The sequence below is a fragment of the Mauremys reevesii genome, linkage group 3 (genome assembly GCF_016161935.1).
Source record: "Mauremys reevesii isolate NIE-2019 linkage group 3, ASM1616193v1, whole genome shotgun sequence".
Lineage (NCBI taxonomy): Eukaryota > Metazoa > Chordata > Testudines > Geoemydidae > Mauremys > Mauremys reevesii.
Window position 1 is genome coordinate 55,713,721 of NC_052625.1, and position 18,482 is coordinate 55,732,202.

The 18,482-nt window shown below is 40.2% G+C and overlaps 1 protein-coding gene across 8 annotated transcripts in view; it reads right to left on the bottom strand.

Moving 5' to 3' along the window:
- Nucleotides 1–18,482, bottom strand: part of CDC42BPA (CDC42 binding protein kinase alpha) — a 334,994-nt gene that overhangs the window by 5,952 nt on the left and 310,560 nt on the right. For 7 of the 8 annotated variants that reach the window (XM_039528858.1, XM_039528856.1, XM_039528855.1 and 4 more), the window contains exons 33-36: nucleotides 17,579–17,702; nucleotides 16,084–16,201; nucleotides 1,361–1,478; nucleotides 546–703 (exon numbers count right to left, since the gene is read on the bottom strand). In XM_039528858.1, the coding sequence (XP_039384792.1) occupies nucleotides 546–703; nucleotides 1,361–1,478; nucleotides 16,084–16,201; nucleotides 17,579–17,702 (518 nt within the window). Of the gene's footprint in view, nucleotides 1–545; nucleotides 704–1,360; nucleotides 1,479–7,631; nucleotides 7,815–16,083; nucleotides 16,202–17,578; nucleotides 17,703–18,482 lie in introns of all 8 variants that reach the window. The other variant, XM_039528860.1, reaches the window with a different exon arrangement.

Here is an 18,482-nt window from a genome sequence, read left to right on the forward strand (position 1 = left end):
TCCCTTTCAATATTTTGGTGGAATGCAGATAAAACTTGTCTGAAGAGAGAGGATTATTTTTTGAATTTTTATATATTAACTGGTTAATTCTAGGCATTCAATGAACACAAAACCAATGCGTCTTTTTTATGACTTATCTGCTTATGGCCTAAAGTTTTCTTGCTGCCAAAAGACAAAAGGAGTACTGTTCCTTTTAGCTACAAAAGGTCAGTATCAAGTTTGTGCAGTTACTTTATCAAGCTACTACATTCATGAGCCTTATTGATTCCAGGGTACTGAGTATACCACCTCAATGCATTTTCTGCACATCTGCCCAGATGTTTAAAGTTGACTAAAATTCTGATTAAAATCTTGTCAACAAGTCTCAAAAGACAAACAATAGAACATTTTATTTTGAACAATGATTTCTAAGCTTCCTAGGGCCAAATCCTGCTCTGTTGCACCAGTGTTATTCCAGATTTACCCCAGCAAAACTGAGACTAGAATTTGGGCCCTATTCAGTAGCCACAGTTTGCAGTTTTCTTCCCTTCGCTCTTGTTACTCACCTCTCGTTCATAGTCCCTTGTCGGCACGTCGCTGCCTTGGTCTAAACCACCAGAGGACAGTGAACCATCTGATGGCGATGCCATGGGCTGACGCTTGGCTCCATAGCTCCCTCCTGAGAATTCCCGCCGCAAAGCACTGCCGTTCTGTGCCGATGATCCTAAAAGGTGTGTGTGAATAAAACTGTATCATGGATGTGTGTGCAAGACACTAAGAAGTTGGCTACTTTGTTTAGTTTTGCTTTCCTGCAGAACCTCCTTCTACATAATCTTACTTCCCTGTTTTCCATGTACTCTGGATTACATGGTGGATGTGCTCATGCACTGGAACCCTGCAATATCTAGGCAGGATGGTGGGAGTAAAATTTAACCCTTCCATGTCAGCAGCCAAATTTCCAGTGCTGTTACATGCACAGAAGGCTCCAAGTAATTAACTCTAACAACAAAGTTAAAAATACCCCAAACATTGGGGTGAATGGACAATTTGCCATTGACTTCAATGGCAGCAGGATGAAGCCTTTAAGTAGCAGTCAAGAAAGCACAGTATTGAGGAATACAGTACTAATTCTGAGATCATTCTAATACCATCAAGATATACATGTTTTAAGACACAGCAAATACCATGCGGGATTTTCAGAAGTTCTCAGCATTAGTTTAATTGATAAAACATTCCCATTGGCTTCAGTGGGAACAGAGCTGGGCCACTGCTGAGCAACTCTGAAAATCCTGCTCAACAAGCACAGCTGTAATGTTCCTGTATGGGGCAGCGTTAGGTTATAACGTTTCTGCACAGGGCTTGTGGCAAGACAGACACTCACTTGCTGCCAACCCGCTACTGGCGCTCATCGATCGCCCTGGTTCTGTGCGGGATTTTGTGATAGATGGGATACTGACAGAGCCACTGAACATGGTCCGACTTTCCTGAGGCCGAAGATTCTGCAGTGCAGGGGGATACAAAGAGAGAAAGGTTTGTGTTCATTAGTTCATTTACTACTGAGTCAGCAGTGGATGCTATAGGGCGGAGATACCAAGTTAAACAAACCAAAACAACCCAACCCTAAATTCTCTCACCTTCCCTAATTTTCTGGGTTATAGGTCAGCAAATTTGCAGGATACTATTTTGCAACTAAGTGCAGAGACTGGAAGAACACACAGCATGAAAGTGAAGTTTTGAATTACATGGACATATGCAGACAACTGAAAGAACATTCTAATACAGGGGTTAGCAACCTTTCAGAAGTGGTGTGCCGAGTCTTCATTTATTCACTCTAAGGTTCCACGTGCCAGTAATACATTTTAATGTTTTCAGAAGGTCTTTCTATAAGTCTATAATATATAACTAAACTATTGTTGTATGTAAAGTAAATAAGGGTTTTAAAATGTCTAAGAAGCTTCATTTAAAGTGAAATTAAAATGCAGAGCCCCCGGACTGGTGGCCAGGACCCAGGCAGTGTGAGTGCCACTGAAAATCAGCTCACATGCCGCCTTTGGCACGCGTGCCATAGATTGCCTACCCCTGTTCTAATAGAATCAAAATTTTCTTGCTGATGTTGACAAGGAGCCTGACAACTGGTACCAATTTAGATAATATAGTCATTTAAAAAAAGATGCATAATATAATGCATTGTTTCTAGCTATATCTTTCCAAGTAGTATTTTATTGAAATGTATCTCTTTGATGCCATAATTGTGGCTTGTATATATTTTGTATGACACTATTATCTAATCAGCCCCTGATGCCACAGTGTATTTCTTGCAGTTATACAGACATATTAGGCCAAACCGTGCTTTCAATTATGCTCAAGTAACTCCGCCAGTTTCAGTGGAGTTACTCCAGGACTTCATGGGAATAGTTAAGAGCAAACTTTGGCTTTCTGTTTTCAGATTATATTGCACAGACAAGAATATTTTAGTCTGAACTCTAATCAGATGCTTTTGGTTTTCTGTAAGTATTTTCATTTATTGTCATCCCAAATTAGGGCTCATTCTACTGTTTCCAATGTGATTGCCTGTCTCTGGAGCTTTAGCTAAACATAAGCATGTACTTATCTTGCTCCTCAGGTGGTTTGTATATAGAACTCATTGGCATTAATGGGAATTAGGTACATCAAACCTCTTCACACAGAGGTGGAAAAACAGCCCCCTTGTAAAAAAAAAAAAAAAAAAAAAAAACCCAACCCAACCAAACAAACAAACAAACCAACTGACCCCAGACCCAAACAATTTATAGCACTGAGCAGTTCATAGCACTCATTCCATTTTGTCCTTAAAATCCACCCTCTTCTTATATTTCTTTTTTTTAAATCACTAATACCCATGAAATCTTCATTATACTAAGATAATGCAGTTAAGTATGAAAGAAAATTCACAACTGCAGCTGCCTTCTGAAGCAAGATTATTACTGAAACTTAAAAATGCAATAAAAAGTTTGAAATTGGCTCTGCCCAACCCTCCTATGGGGATTTTCTCAAAGAGACTCAGACGTGTAGCAATTTGTTAGTGAACTATCCTGCACCACAAAAAATAAGCAGCTCAGCCAGATCCACACCATGTTTATGGCAAGGAAAAGCCCTAACCCAGACGTTCCATTGCTGTCATGCCATTTCCATTTTTTTTTATAAACAGTTTGCAGACTCCGTAGCCCTTCCCCTCGTGCACAAAATCGTGTTCCCAATACGTAACTTGTAACGCTTTTATTATTAGATTTTAAAACCAATTCTCTCACCTATACTATATTAATTTCTACCATTACTACATAAGAGATACCTTAGCTGCAAGGTATCTCAAATCTACCTTTAGGAAGAAAACATGAGGAAGAAGTCAGCATTCCGTTGCCACTTTCAACCCCCATAGCGAGAGATGTTAAAAAGATCTGAACACACATCTAGTGCCAGACCATTTTATTAAAGAATACTTTTTCCTTTTATAGAAGAATCATATTAAATTACAGTTTCTTATTGTCTAATAGCATGTCAGTAATAATACAGGCATATCAAATCAGTATTTAAATTCAGTGTACAGGGGAAAATGTGAGCTTGACCTATTTCATACAGTCTGCATCACATCACTCTTTGTAGCTCTTATCAGTTGATAAACAGGCGTATAAAACACATCTCCATATCTGTACACTTATGTCTCCTCCAATAGATGGTAAGAATATGTACAATAATTTAAAGTATCCATTTCTCTAGGTAGGTTACAGCTAAAAAGAAGGTTTCTAGATAATGAATGGATTAAAGTTAGCAATGCAGTTAGAACATGTAAAGTGCTAAGAATTATTGTTTGTTACTTTCCTTTTGTTACTGCCATTGTTTTTAATGCTGCACTTACAATCAATCCTTCTGAGTTAATAAGAGATGCCCCCTCTTCATTCTCACATGTGGAGAGAACAATTCATTTTTAATTTGCAATAAGCAAACAAGAATTGTGAATTTCTTTCCAAGATCTCTCTCAGCTACCAACATAAGAGAATCTGAGATGCTAGGGATGGAAAAGTCCTATTGATTATCCAGTCTGTCTCCCTGCCAATGTTGGATTGTTCCCAACAGTACTTTAGCAAATACCTGCAGGTTTTAAAAAGTGCCTTTCAAATAATTCCCAAGAATATATTGTCCTGCATTGTTTGTATGCTCTTTTTTCAGAAAGCAGTGAACAAATGAAATATATTTGACAACAACCTTATCTCACTCTCAGAACATGAAATGGGATATCTAGTGCTTGTTCCTGTGCCGTCTGGACGCACATGGTAGGCAATTTTGATATAGTTTACAACAACATGAGCATATGGATAGTACAGCAACAGTAAAGACTGCACAGAATGGTAAGGGATTAAGTACTCAAGGGTGTTCGGCTCTTGAGGTATTCTGAGCTACACTAGGGAAAGCCAAATACAGCATCTTGAGTTGTTATATGTTGAGATTAATACATTGGAAATGCAAAAAGGGGCTTTTATGCTTGTCAGATGAGGAACATGTGGTTCTTCAAAGAGAATTGGTACGTTTAATGATAAGGTGGCTAACCTCCTTAACAGAAACTAAGCCACCTCAATCAACGAAGCGGGTGGGGTTGGGAACAAAATGTTGTTACTTGGAAAGAACACATTCAACCATTAAAGATGGCAGGCACAAAACATGAGCACCATTGTTTTCCCTTATATCTGTTTGGAAAGTCCGTGTAATCCTTATATACATGTATCCCTTCAGAGCAAATGTTTCACCGTTCTTCTAAAAAAAATAATCAATGCCAGTAAAGAACAGAAACACCAGTAACAAAACAGCATGCACACAACACAGACAAAGAATCCACATAAGAGAACAAACAGCATTTAAAAGCAGTGGTTATAAAATAGCAAAGAGCAGCAAGTCATTAAGAAAAAATAACCCTGAGACAGCCATTTAAACACACACACAGATCAAACAATTCAAATCCCAGCATATAAAATCCATCACCAGCACTGAACCAAGCAAAAATAAAGAGTGAATAGAAGATATGCCTTTGAAGAGGAAATAATTGCAGAGACCTGGTTGCAGAGCAGTCTGAGTTCATTGTAGTGATGGAGGGTGAAAGTCCCTTAGTTCAGTGCATCAGAATGCAGATCATGATCTCAGTCAGAGAATGAATCAGACGTGGGGAGGGTTGCTACTTTGCACAGATACAATGGTTGGTAGATCTGCATAATGGTGGATCTACGGGCTTTGCTCCTGCTCCTCTACCATGTTGCCACCAATCTACCCCTATCTCCATGTGGCCTTCCTTAATTCACCTCTTTACACAATGAAACTACACCAGTTCTGCTGCACATGGGCCTTCCAGAGCCATGGGTGATTGGGTGAAATTTGTCTCTATAAGAGATTTCCATTGTATTTTCTAAGCAGCCTCCTACTGGGATTTATATTTATTTATCACTAAACAAACCTTGTCTTACTATTTCCCACTGTATGGGGTTATTTTGGTCATATGAAATCACAAAGCAATATATGAGAGCCCATGTGTGCTACAAACCCATTTTTTAATTCAGATTGTTGAGTCCATCCTGTTCTGGTTCTTATAGTGCGCCCATTGCTTTGTACTAGTACTAGTGTCCTTAGGCTAAGTGGGAAAAAAAACCCAAACATCTGTCCTCCAGCCACGGCAAAGCAGAGAAGATGCATTCCTTCATACAAGCCAAGCATCTTCTGCTCTAAGGAGCTTGAGCTGAGCCTCACACAGACGGCTCCTGAGTCACTGGTGTCACTCCAGTTTTATACTAGTGTAACATCACTGATTTCAATCTAACTGCAATGTTAGTACTGTGGGTGCTCTATTTTTACCAGGATTTTACAAAGCAAGGGCCCAATCAAGCAGCCCTCAGTGAGGTCACTCACAAGAGTAAGGAAGGGATGTAGGATTGGGTCCTGAAATACACCTGCATGTTTTAAGTATAGAAAATAATGTGTGCACCAAGGGGGATAGTCATTGATGCAAAGTGGGACTTCAGTGGGGCATAAGCCTTGCGTTGGCCTTTGCACAAAACATGAATTTTAACCCTACTTAATAAGGATGATGTTGTTTTGTTGTTATTTTTGCAATAAATTGGGTATTCTTCTCACATATTCCACACAATTCGCCACAAGTTTAAACAGATTGAACAAACCAGAGGCAGACGACCACATATAGACCATCTTCTCCAAAATGCTGTTGCTTCATTTTTGTTTATTTTGTGGTTGTGAGGGTCAGGACTTTTCTGACAGTGACAACTGACCATGTATTCAGTCCACGGGATTTAATTGTGCATGGCTGCCCTCTTATGATTCCCCAGAACTTTCCTGATGACAACCTGGACTCCGTATTGCAGTTTCCTCCCCTTTTATGTGAAACAAGTAACTTTCCCTCAGGGGTCCAAATTCTTGTGAGTATTGTACATAGGGCACAGACCTGAAAACCCTATCCAGCAACAGGAACCTGTTACCCAAACCTGCAGAAACACTGCTTTATAAGCCCTCTGCAAAAGAAGCAGTGAAAGGGCATTCCAAGCAGTCTAGCAGTCAAGGTTTTGCATATAGGTGCATAAAGGGCCTGAATCCAAAGCCCACTGCAGTCAACAAGAGTCTTTTCTTGGAGTTCAGTGAGCTTTGAATCAGACCCATACAACCGTGATCAAGCAATGGCAGCTATGTACAATCTCCCTTGCAGATTATTCCTGATCCTACTGGAGATAATCTGGCAGGGCAGTTATGACAGAACTGTAGGCCAGAACACGGTGCACAGTAACAATATGTTTTGCAATGTATGTTTGTGAGCATTTTAATATTATTCATTGTTTGTATTACTATAGAGCCCTGGATTCCCAGTGATGGACCATGGACCTCTCAGTGCTCGGCACTACGCAAACACAGTACAAAGTGGCTGTTCCTACCCTAAAGATTTTACCATCCAAGTCAAAGTGTCTATTCATCGCCTCTTGTCCTTCCTCAGTCTCTGCTTAAATATAGTTATAGGATTTGCTTTCTCCATAATGAAGCTCACACTATTTTTGTTTTTTTCCTTAGTCACTCCCTTTGTCTCTTATCTTGTTGTAGGTTTGTCTAATTTAGACTGTAAACTCTTCAGGGCACAAAATGAGTCTCTCTTTTAACTCTTGTAAAGGACCATACAAAGTTCTTGCACTACAGAAAAGTTTATTTTTAATAAACAGCTCAAAAGTTTGGCTCAACATAGGTATATCTGAGCCCTTTTCCAGCCCAAACCTATCAAGAATACAGAATATCTTTCCATTGCTGACTGCTAGAGGATGAAGACTGTGGAATATAAAGCTCCATAATTTAATCTTCCACACCCTTTTTAGTAATTTAAAAAAGAACATTATTTTCATAGGAAAAAGGTTAAGTCCAATAATTTTGCTCTGTAATTTTTTAAGCTATGAAAAATTGTTTCTTCATATGTCACCAACAGTGGAAAACATCAGGATGGAATGAAAATACAAAACAGCTGGGGGAGAGTTAAGAGGTGAAAGAAACCATTCACAAAGTTTTGTTTCTCCCATGTTATTAGCTAGGCAAAAGGAAAACCACACAGTGTTAGTACAGCGAACACCCAACTCAGCCGTTCATACCCTCAGAGTCACAAAGGCTGGTGTACCAGCGACAGAACGCAGAGATGGGGAGTATGCAGGGTTTATGGAATCATAAAAGAGGAATTTTTCAGCTGAATTAACAGTCATGTGATAGATGTGCTCGAAGTTGCTCGGAGAGGAGATCAGACTGAAGTGATGAGGGGATGGATATGGAAAACATGGCTATCAAAGACAACAGAGAGAAAAAGATAATGAGGGATGGTTTCACTGGTTATACAGGAGGCAAAATTACTGACAAACACCATCTGCAGGGATCAGCATAATTTGAAAGAGCGGATCAAATTCACTGTAAGTATCCTGCTTGCAAGAAAATAGGCAGATCCTTAGATTACCCTCCCCACCCCCCTTATCATTTTCTTTACATTGTATCCCATGTCCCTGTGACCCTTGCTACAGCCATAAACTTTAAACAAATCAAACTTGTAACTCATTGGGAATGGATTCTAATATTTATTATTATTTAATACTTCAAACAGCACCATAGATGTGCCTGGTGCTTTACAGACAAAGGAAAAGCATCAGATCCCTGCCTTGAGGAGCTTACAATCTAAGTCAGACATAACACAAACAAGGGAAGGTGAACAAAGATGAGATGGTAAGGGAGGGAAGATTTGGGGGTATGACAGTGAAAAAGCTTAAGACCTACTTCTTGTTATGTAGACATTTTGAGGATTTCATTTAAAAAAACAGTCAACATAGGGATATATTATATTTATAGTTTCAGGGAACAAAGTGTGTCAACAGGGCAGGAATGGAGGTGAGCATGGGAAGGGGAACTGGTTAGTTTCAGGCTAGTGGGGTGAAATTTACCTGGTGTAGAAGGACAGGGCATGGCCTATGCCTCAATAAAGACCCAAATAAGACCTATTGGATTTTAGGTCCTGTACTGTCTCTCTCTGCAGCAGAGAATTACACTGTCAGTGCATGAGGCAGAAAGATACTCAGAAATGCAAGTATTTTTATAGGTCAACTCAGCATTGTTGGGTACTTTGCTCCCAAATTGTAAAATATAGACAAAGGAAAAAAGTGAATTAAATCTGCAAATGCGACAAAACCAATTTCTATGTAGTCTCCAAAGAATGTGCTGACACAGGTGTGAAGACATCTATAGCTAGGAGATGTATTTGAATATTTTTAACTTTCATTTTCCCTCCATCTACAGAATCATTCCATATGTACATATTCAGCCGGTCATTCTGCTTTGGGCTGGAATGGCCAATGGCCACTGGAAAACCAGATCAGTTTTTCCTAATCTTCAGCCCTTTCTGTTTCCCTTGTCGAACCAATCTCACCAACTTTTGAAAAAAAGAACCTGAGCAATGTTAGGATTTAAAAAATAAAATATGATGCAAGATACCTGCAAATCAATCAGGTGACTTGTCTGCTAAACCTAAGGCACTACATTTTACCCAAGGAATTTATGGAAGTTTAGGAAAACATTAAGTGATAGCCCAATATATATTATCTCCAGTATCAAACAATAGTTATTACTGTTCTCTACTGTTCCCTTAATCTGAGCTGGTAAAATCCCAACAATTTACTTTTTAGCATTTTTGTGTTGTGAAGCATTGCACATCAATAAAGCATCAATTACTGATTTACAGCATTTGGTGTATAACGTATACTAATTGCTATTAATACGGTTAGCAGAATCTAGGATATTAGTACTATCATCAGTGTAAGGGAAGCCACTTTTCTGATAATGGTCCCAAGTGGAAAGCAGAGATTGCTGAGCCATCTGCACAAAATAGTGTACTTGCTGCAGAATGAAGGTATGTTTTAAAAAGCCAATAAGGAAGGGAAGCTTGGAAGCAGACAACAGGCCCACAGCAGACCATACAAATGTGTAGCCAGCATGCGTTAATGTGGAAACGCCAGGATACAGCAGCACTTTTGAAAACCAATCCTTCCTCCAAGGATCACAGTATGTCTTCAAATGCAGGGTTCCCACTGGCTTTACGTAATACTAAAAGTACATAATAATAATTCTTCCGAATGCCTCTGCATGTAAAATTCTACGTTTCAGTAAATCTGGTTGGTTACTGAAATATAATGAATTATGCATCATGAAGTCAGATTTAAGTATAATGAATACAAGTTCAAATATAATGGCTGTCAAGAATAGTCCTGTAAGGAAAATATCAGGCATGCAGAGTATGAATGTAAGATCAGTCCTGCATATGCGATGGACACAGGTAGTTGGTATGTGCTGCAGTAAATGTAATTCCAGAATTCGGATCTTCACTACAAGGGAGCATCCATGATAAAGTGGCTTCAAGAGTCAAGAGGGCAGAAGGGAGGCCAGAAAATGTACTGAATTGCCAGGACAAAAGTTCATGTGTTTTTAATTGGTGACAGGCTGCTAGGGGAAAAAAGTGTAAATACGTAAGTCTGGGGATACTAACAGGAATGATTCTAAATTACACAAATCAAGACAGTGATCCAGAACTAAGTACATATAACATATATAATTACAGCGCTATTAGTGGCAGAGAAGAACTTTTGTTCTTTTAAGAAAGTGAACCCGCTTACCACAAAGAGACTCAAACTAATCATTCAAATATAATGGAAGTATAGTTGTTAAAAACTTTACAGTTTTATTGCCTTTTGTATTTTCACCATCACGGCCCCAATCCCACACCAGGCTCTGTGCAGACAGAGCCTGTCTGGGTATGTCTACACTGCAGCTGGCAGTGAGCCTTCCAGCTTGGGCAGACAGACTCACACTAAAATTGGGAGTGTGGATGTTCTGGCTTAGGCTGGAGCTCAGGCTCTGAAGCCTAGAGGACTGGGTGGGCTAGAGAGCCTAAATTTCTGCTCAAGCCGGAATGTCCACACTGCTCATTTTAACATGCTAGTTCAAGCCCTGTAGTGCGAGTCTGTCGACCCAGGCCAGAGACTCGCTCCCAGCTACAGTGTAGACATACCCATTGAGATCAGTGGGGCTACGGGCAGATGCCTGGGTAAATCCACAGCGAGTACAGTGTAGCATTGTGTTAAAAGGCAGCAATTTACTCCAATCACATCCAACAGTTCGATTTACTCCTTAAACAGTCAACTTTTCAAAAACAGATGCCTGAACTGTGCTCACGAAGAACATATAAGCACCCACAAACCTGGAAACTGTACACACAAAGCAAGGACATCTTTATGAACATATTGTTACAGGCAAATTCAAAAATATATGCTGTGCAGCTGTATGTCCATGTGCTGGAATCTATTTTGAAGAATGTGTCCCACAGTTTGGAACAGCTAAAAACTCTCAATTTACTAATTATTATTTTATACCTTTAAGGTTTTGAAATTAAAATCTTAAAATTGTAATTCAATTTTAAATTAGTGCTGTACAAGACATATTTACAGACAGTCCCTGCTCAGAGAAGTTTGTACTCCAAAAGGAACACACAGATAAGACACAGAAAAGGGATTAGTGTACAAAATTAAGCCTGTTTCCTCTTTTTCCTCCCTGCCCCTCAATTTTTTAAAAGGGCATTTTATTGCTCATGAAAAAATGGGTACAGCTTGGGCATAGACAGTACAGGATTTCCTCACACACTGCCCTGCCAATGTGCCTCAGCCTGGATCTGGAGGATCAACTTTAGGAGTTTAAGCTCTATAAGTTCATCCAGTCTTTGGCCTTGCCCCTGAGAATTTCAGTTAGTGCCAACTGTGATAGTGGATGTGTTCGTTGTAGGGACAGTTCTCCACTAGAAACTCAACCCGTTTGACAATGGTCACCAAGGAGATGTTAGACAACAGTTCTTTTACATTACTACCATTTTGAGCTAGATCTAAACTGTAGACCCAGAGATAAAAGTCTCCATATCTCACAATCAAACCCCTCCCATCATTCCTATGATTAAATATCTTTTCTGCATCAGGATCTACTGGCAAGAACCCTTCTGTTTGTGCAGCATCCCATTGACTTAAATGAAATCTCATACTGGGTGTATGGGTCCATGCTAGCAGCTCCTCATGTAGGACTGGGGTAGCTAAGGATTCACTCACATGAATAAGGGTGGAAAATTGAGCCCTTTTTTTTTTGTATTTTCAACCTTTGTTTTTTTAACATTTTTGCATTATAACATTTAAAGGACGCATTGTTTACTTTAAATATAAAACTGTACAAATGCAATTCTTTGACTTTTCTCAAATAAAAAGAAAAGATAAGAGCTGGTAAAAATAGTCTGACAAATGTATTTTAGCTGTGACATGATTAACCTGCACAGTTTGCACCCCCGGGTGGTAGAAACCTAGAAATGTAAAAAGTATTGAGCGTGTCCTTGTCTAGTTCTGCTTTAAAAAGGAGTTCAAAAAATAAAATGTGCCAATCTTTTCCATATTTCTTGGAAATAATTTTCATGAACACTTTATTTTCTAAGGCAGAAAATGCAGTCTGAGCACCATGAATAAAAAAATCACAAATCAGAATTATTACCCACTCAGGTATACACTGCTATTTAAATGTTCATAACAAGCCACGAGCTTGTGAAATAATTTCAAAGGCATTTATTTCCTTTCCTTCAAAGAGGAACTGTCATACAGGAAAAGCACAGAGATGTATCAGACTAACACTCTAAGTCGCTTCACCTTTCTCTTTATTTTTGTACCTCGTGTTCTAGTCCTTAAAAGTATTCTGTGTTTAGATAATGGCTTGCCCACTCCCAGCCCATCTTCTATTCCCAACTGATCCTTGAGTGAAGTCATCATAAATTACATTTGATTTGTAACATCACATTCAGTTGTATGGTAACAGAGTGTAATGCCAGAAACATGGTATTTGGACTTCAGTGCAGCAAGGGAAACAGCTGCCTGGAGAAGAATCCTTATCCAGGTACAAATTCTGAAAGTACGCAAAGGGAGTGCAGAGAATTACTGTCTAGGTTTACAGTGCTCTTACTACAGATGTCTCCTTTTCCTTTTTGCTTTAGTGTGAACAAAACAGACTAATAAAGGTCTGTCTAGTCCAGTCCCATGTCTCTCTCAAGAGGAAGCTGTAGAAGAACCCCATGTAGCATTTCTTAGGGGAAATTTTCTTCCTGACCCCAGGGGATTAACACGGTGATTGACATAACTCGTCATTTTTATCCTAAGTCGTGTAGCACTGCAGGCACAACTGTAATAACGGATGTCAAATCCAATTTAACCTCAGTAATATATCCTAACATTGAGGTCCATATGTTAACCTCTAGCAGTGAGTTCTTAAGGCTAACTTCAGTACTAAACTGCAGTAGTGAAGAAGTCCTACACTGTATCTAAATTTAATGTCCTTTAATCCACTCTAAGTGCAAAGTGGAAATCACACATTTTCTCCAAAATTTCATATTCCCAGGTGAGAATTAGAAAACGAATCCTACCTCTAAATATGAGATCATTTAATTAAAATAACACCTGTTTAATCAGAACGAGTTTAGAGCTAAATGTCTTTTAGAACTGGGGACACTGAGGAAAAACAATGGTGCTCCCAAAATGTTAACACTGGATTAATGTATTTTTATAAACTAGCTCAGAAAGGGACACTTCACACTTCCACTCAGTTCAGTTTTGCTCCTAGGAGTGGGGCTAGGTCCACAGTCTTTGCACCTATTGGCTCCCATACTCACCCTCAGTGGAAGGGAGCGTAACAGTATTGCTTTTTGACCCACCTCCAGGAGAAGCAGATACTCCGTCCTCTAGGAAAGTCATCCTTTTTTAAACGTTCCAGCTGAAAGTGGAGAAGTCAAAAGAAATGTTCTCCCGTGTATAGCTTTAACCCTAAACCCTTCACCTCCAAAAATTATTACCTTCTTTTAAAGTAACTGAAGTTGGGATCCAAAACCAGCCCTTTTCCAGCAGTTCTTTATTAGTGAGATAAACGCTGGCTGTTTGCCAAGTTCCCATACATCTGCCTCAGGCACTTCCCTACCTGTCTTGTTCTTATTTGACTAATAATTACCTTTTTGTTGTTTATTGCCTATTCTCACTACACATGCTGTCAATACCATGATTCTCAGAGTGCTCCATTACTGGTTAGAGAGTGTTCATTCTCTGCACATATACTTTCCTCAGGTGATGACTGCCAAAGTAGGTAATGTTCAATAGGCAGGGCTTTATGATAATGTGCAATGTCAAAGTACCATCAGCTGCAAAACTGAGGTAAAACAAACATTCTGAAGTCAGAAATTATGCCCCAAACGCTAAGTAGTGCAATACCATTGCACACATCCTTTTTTTGCCTTACCATTATCCTCTCCACTTTTTCTCAAGGACCATTAATGGCTGCAAACATTTTCTACTGCCTTCTGCCCATAAACTTTAGTTAGAAGTGATGATCATGCCCATTGTATTTTTGATAAATGCCTACAAGTTACATGAACAAATCCTTATTCAGGCCAAAGCCCCTCAAAACTCATTCACTTCAGTGGGTGTTTAATTATTTAAAAAAAAATGGTAGTTTTCACACAAGAGGCTCTGTTTCAGTTATGCGAGCAGACACAGCAGCCTGGCTGGAGACAGTGGAAAATGGGAACTTCAGCATGGATAAAACCTGGGCCCAAAACACAGTAGAACTGATATGGTTCCACTATACACGGGGAGCAGGCTGCAGAGAGACCAAGCAGGGGGCTCTACATATGGCAATGAAACACTGGAGTTAGAAGAATGGCCATTCCATGCATGAGTCAGAACCAGGCACCACAGATACTACTGCTATTCTGTAGCAGCAGTGTCAAAGCTGCTGCGTGGCCTTCGGCGGGGGAACCCATCTCTCCTTATTTCCACAGAGAACCCAAGTCCAAACCCTATTAATTTGGGCTGTGAGCAGGGGTTGTTGTTTTCCCTCATAATGTGTGCTATATGAACAGCTCATTTGAGTGACTGCGCATAATTTAATGGTGGCTCATGCCTTTCTTGACAGGTGAGGCACAAATGACAAAATCGTTATTTCCACCTGTAGCGACGCGATGACTCACCGGTGGCACCTCCTGCTGCTTATCCTGGGAATTAGTGCTCTTTCCAGCTCCAGAGCGCCCTCTGCAGGCTGGTGTCTCGCCTTTCGCTGGGCCCGAGTCCTTCCTGGACCTTGGTGCCCCTTTCAGGCCAGGGTGCTGCCCCCTGGCAGTACCCCCACAAAACTGGGTCTCCCTTCCCCAGGGAACCCCCACCCTCTATCACCACCTCGCTTCAGTCTATGGCCACTGCCAGTCCTCAACTAGCCCCCGTTCCCTGGGGCAGACTGCAGTGTACGTGTCACTCATCACCTGCTGCCTCTGCCTGCCCTCTGCAACCCCAATACCTTCTTTGGCTTTTAACAAGGCCTGCAGCCTGGGGGGTTTCTAGGCTGGAGCTCCCCAGCTTCTTGGGCCTTCCCCCCAGCCCTGCTCAGCTCCCAGCAGCCAGGCCCATCCCTCTCAACAGCTAGAGAGAGAGACTGTCTCTGGCTTCTGGCCCTAGCCCTCTTATAAGGGCCAACTGGGTCCTCATTAAACCAGTGTCAGCCTGATTGGGGCATGGCCCCCAGCTGAGGCTGCTCTCCCCAATCAGCCCCGCTTTTCCTTCCCTGCCACAGCCCTCTCCCTAGGCTGTTTTAAGCCTTTTAAGGCAGGAGCGGGTGACCACCCCACTACACCACCTCTGCCCAATGTTTAATGTAATAGCTATTGAAAACTTACCTTATTTATAGTGAAGAAACAGCAGGTGGACCCAGGGGCTGGAGCAGGGCTGGAGCATGAAGCAGGCCTGGGGCACAGCATTGGATACATGCATGAGCCCCACCAAAAGGGGGAGAGAGCTGGGGAGGTGCAGGGCACAGGCCCCATCCCTACCTACTCCCTACAAACCCTCAGCAGCCCAGCCTTAACTGCATCACCTCACCAAGCTGTGGGTACCACAGCAATGCCTTCAGAAAGTGATTCCTGGGCATGGTAAGTTGCTACGATAACAAGGCAGCTTCTTGAGGCACAATTAGCTAGTCCAAGCCTTGGGCCTCATGCAGCACTTTCTTCAAACTTTCTGGTGTTGCATTTCACTACTAGAGAGAGTGAGTCGTGACATTTAAATCAAATCACAATTTGTTCTTAAAACTGCATATGTTGATCAAATTACATAAAAAAGAATATGGAAAACGTATTTTGTAGCTTTTGGGAATTCTTGTTTAGGCTGAGCATCACATGTCTGGGCTGACGAGCTGGCCCTGGTATAAACTCGGGAGCCACCCATGAGCTGCCTCTCCAGTGTGTAATTGCACACATTCATGCTTAAGCTCCCATCTGTGAATGTCATTTTAAATTCCACCTTGGACAGTACAGACTCTTTATATCCATTTTCACTAGTTATGTTGCTGCTTGTATGAAAGATGGTAACATTTTAAATATATATTTAACACTAACCAAACTTAATATCTCTTTTATATGCAATCGCAAATATATTCATATATTCTCTCCCACTTGCTTACCATAGGCAGGTCTTTGAGGATCTGTATTCCATCTCCTGGACCCATGTGTGCTATGTGGTTAAAATTAGTTGGATTAGAAATTAATTTATTTCTCATTTCTGGATCTCGTAGCATCTCCCTGTAAGAGAAAATACTTAGTTTAGATATTTTATACATGACAAAGATGGACATTAAAACGATCAAATAAATATAGTTTCATTATTTGTTACTTTAAAATAGAAATTGCTAAATTAAATATTTGGCCAGGTTAAACAGAAGGATAACCCTTGCAGATCTATCCCAGGCCTGGGGAACGGGGAGACGGAGCAGGAAGAAAGGAATGTTGTATTGCAGGCTAACAGCCCACACCCATGAGAATCAAAATAGTTACTGAGATTCAGAGACTGCACTACCAGTGTGAGCTGAGACAGTACTCAAGAAAAGATGCAGAAGCGGGCTCATTGGTGACTTGGTGCTGCAAAGATGGAGGCAGAGATGAAGGACAGAAGATAAAAGAAGAATTAGAAGAATACTGCACTACCTTTCACATTCTGTGGTCAGAATTACTTTAAGAGCTCTCTAAAAACGGCACAGATGCATTCACTTCAGAATTCAAAATAATTTTTTTTAATAAAAGATAGAACCCCAAGCAACTTGGAAAAGATAAAGACAAGAACTATGTATTTTAGCACCACCGCACAACTGTTGTTCCTTTTCTTAGAGCTGAACAGGAAGCAAAGTGGAAAGTCAACCATGTTTTCCAATGGAAAAGTTGGTAGCGAACAAAAACATTTATTTCTTCAGATATGTTTTAACACAGTTGCTGGCAATCTTTTGTGGGCAAAAGGAACTCAGGTTGCTGAAGTGGTCAGTTACATGAACGTTAGGTTTGATGTGAACTCTAAAGATACTTCTGGAGTATTTTGATTAACAGTCCTTTAAAGACATATATATTTCATATACATGTCTTGAAGCACCACCCTCCAGGTGACTGCTCAGTGATTTAGAGAATGCTTATGACAGTTCCATAAGACTCATCAGTTAAGTAATACATTCTAAAAGACAGATGCCTTGGAATACTGTTGAGGATAAGATGGTATTGCCCTAAACAATAAAAAGCAGAACCAGAGTCTGAAAGTAATTAATACATATGCATAGTTAGCAATGTAATCTCCTTTTGTAAAATGTTTATTATAGATCTTTATATACACAGTATATGCACACACACACACATATATATATATACAGTATGTGGGGGCATGCATTCCAAATTACAGTAACTGTTTCACACAAATATTTTATTAAAAAAGGAATCAAAGTACTGAAATATTCAGTGCATATTCATATCCAGACTAGTATTAATACAAATTATACATCAAGGATAAACACAATGGTGAAAAGACAAATGTCTGAAAACAACTCACTCTAACAAATGAAATACTACACTGACATCAGACAGACATTCCTTCAGGGCCTACAGGCATGTACAGAAGACAAGTACAGGTTGAATACCGACCTCCTCTGCTGCATTCTCTCCTCCTCTGGTACTCTGAATGAATAACGACGCTTATTGTTGATGTTTCGAACCATTTGCTTCCGGCTGTTATCTGATGTCTCAGGAACTACCAGTTCATCTCCCTCTAGAATCAACATCAAAAATATCCAAGAGATTGCTTACTTGGTAATTTAATAAACCATTTAGAACAAATAATTGTATTTAGTTTTTGTACCTAAATCACCTGACAGCTGCCCCGTAAGAGAGCATAAAAAGCTGGTGGGTGTTCAGAAGCCCAAATAGGAAAACAGGAAGGTCATGAATAAATTAAAAAATCCTCAATGGTGGATCAAAATATATTGGCTCTCTGGACACTCGGTCAACTCTAGTGTCACACTGGAGGATTCACCCCAGAAGTCACATCCTCTCAGGACAAAACAGAATGCAAGTTATGCCTGAGCAACCAGAAATACTATGAACAGAACAACAAAGCTTTTAGAAATTTAGTTTAATTAGTAATGGCCTGATTCTGCAACATTACAACTGAACAGTCCCACTGCAGTCTCAGTGCTAAATATAACTTCATTTCCCCCCCACAAACAGAATACACGGCATGTTTAACCCATGCATATATATGCACGCTGAATATTTTCTAATATTGATGAGGTTGCAATTAAATGTGTGCATTCTAGTGCGAGGGAGATCAACGTGTCATGAGTAGTGTGTTTCCTTAACAGTTGGAGGCAGAAGGAAGTTCCTTGTGAAAATATGGAGTCTGTCACTGTCAGTAGAAATGTGCTGTGTGCACATCAGGGTACAGTACGGAAAGGAGTGTCCCAAGGCTTCATATTTCCTTGCTTTAAGAGTTTGGGGGCAATACAAACTGAAATCCTTTAAAAAGTAGTTTCTGTTTATGGAATAACAC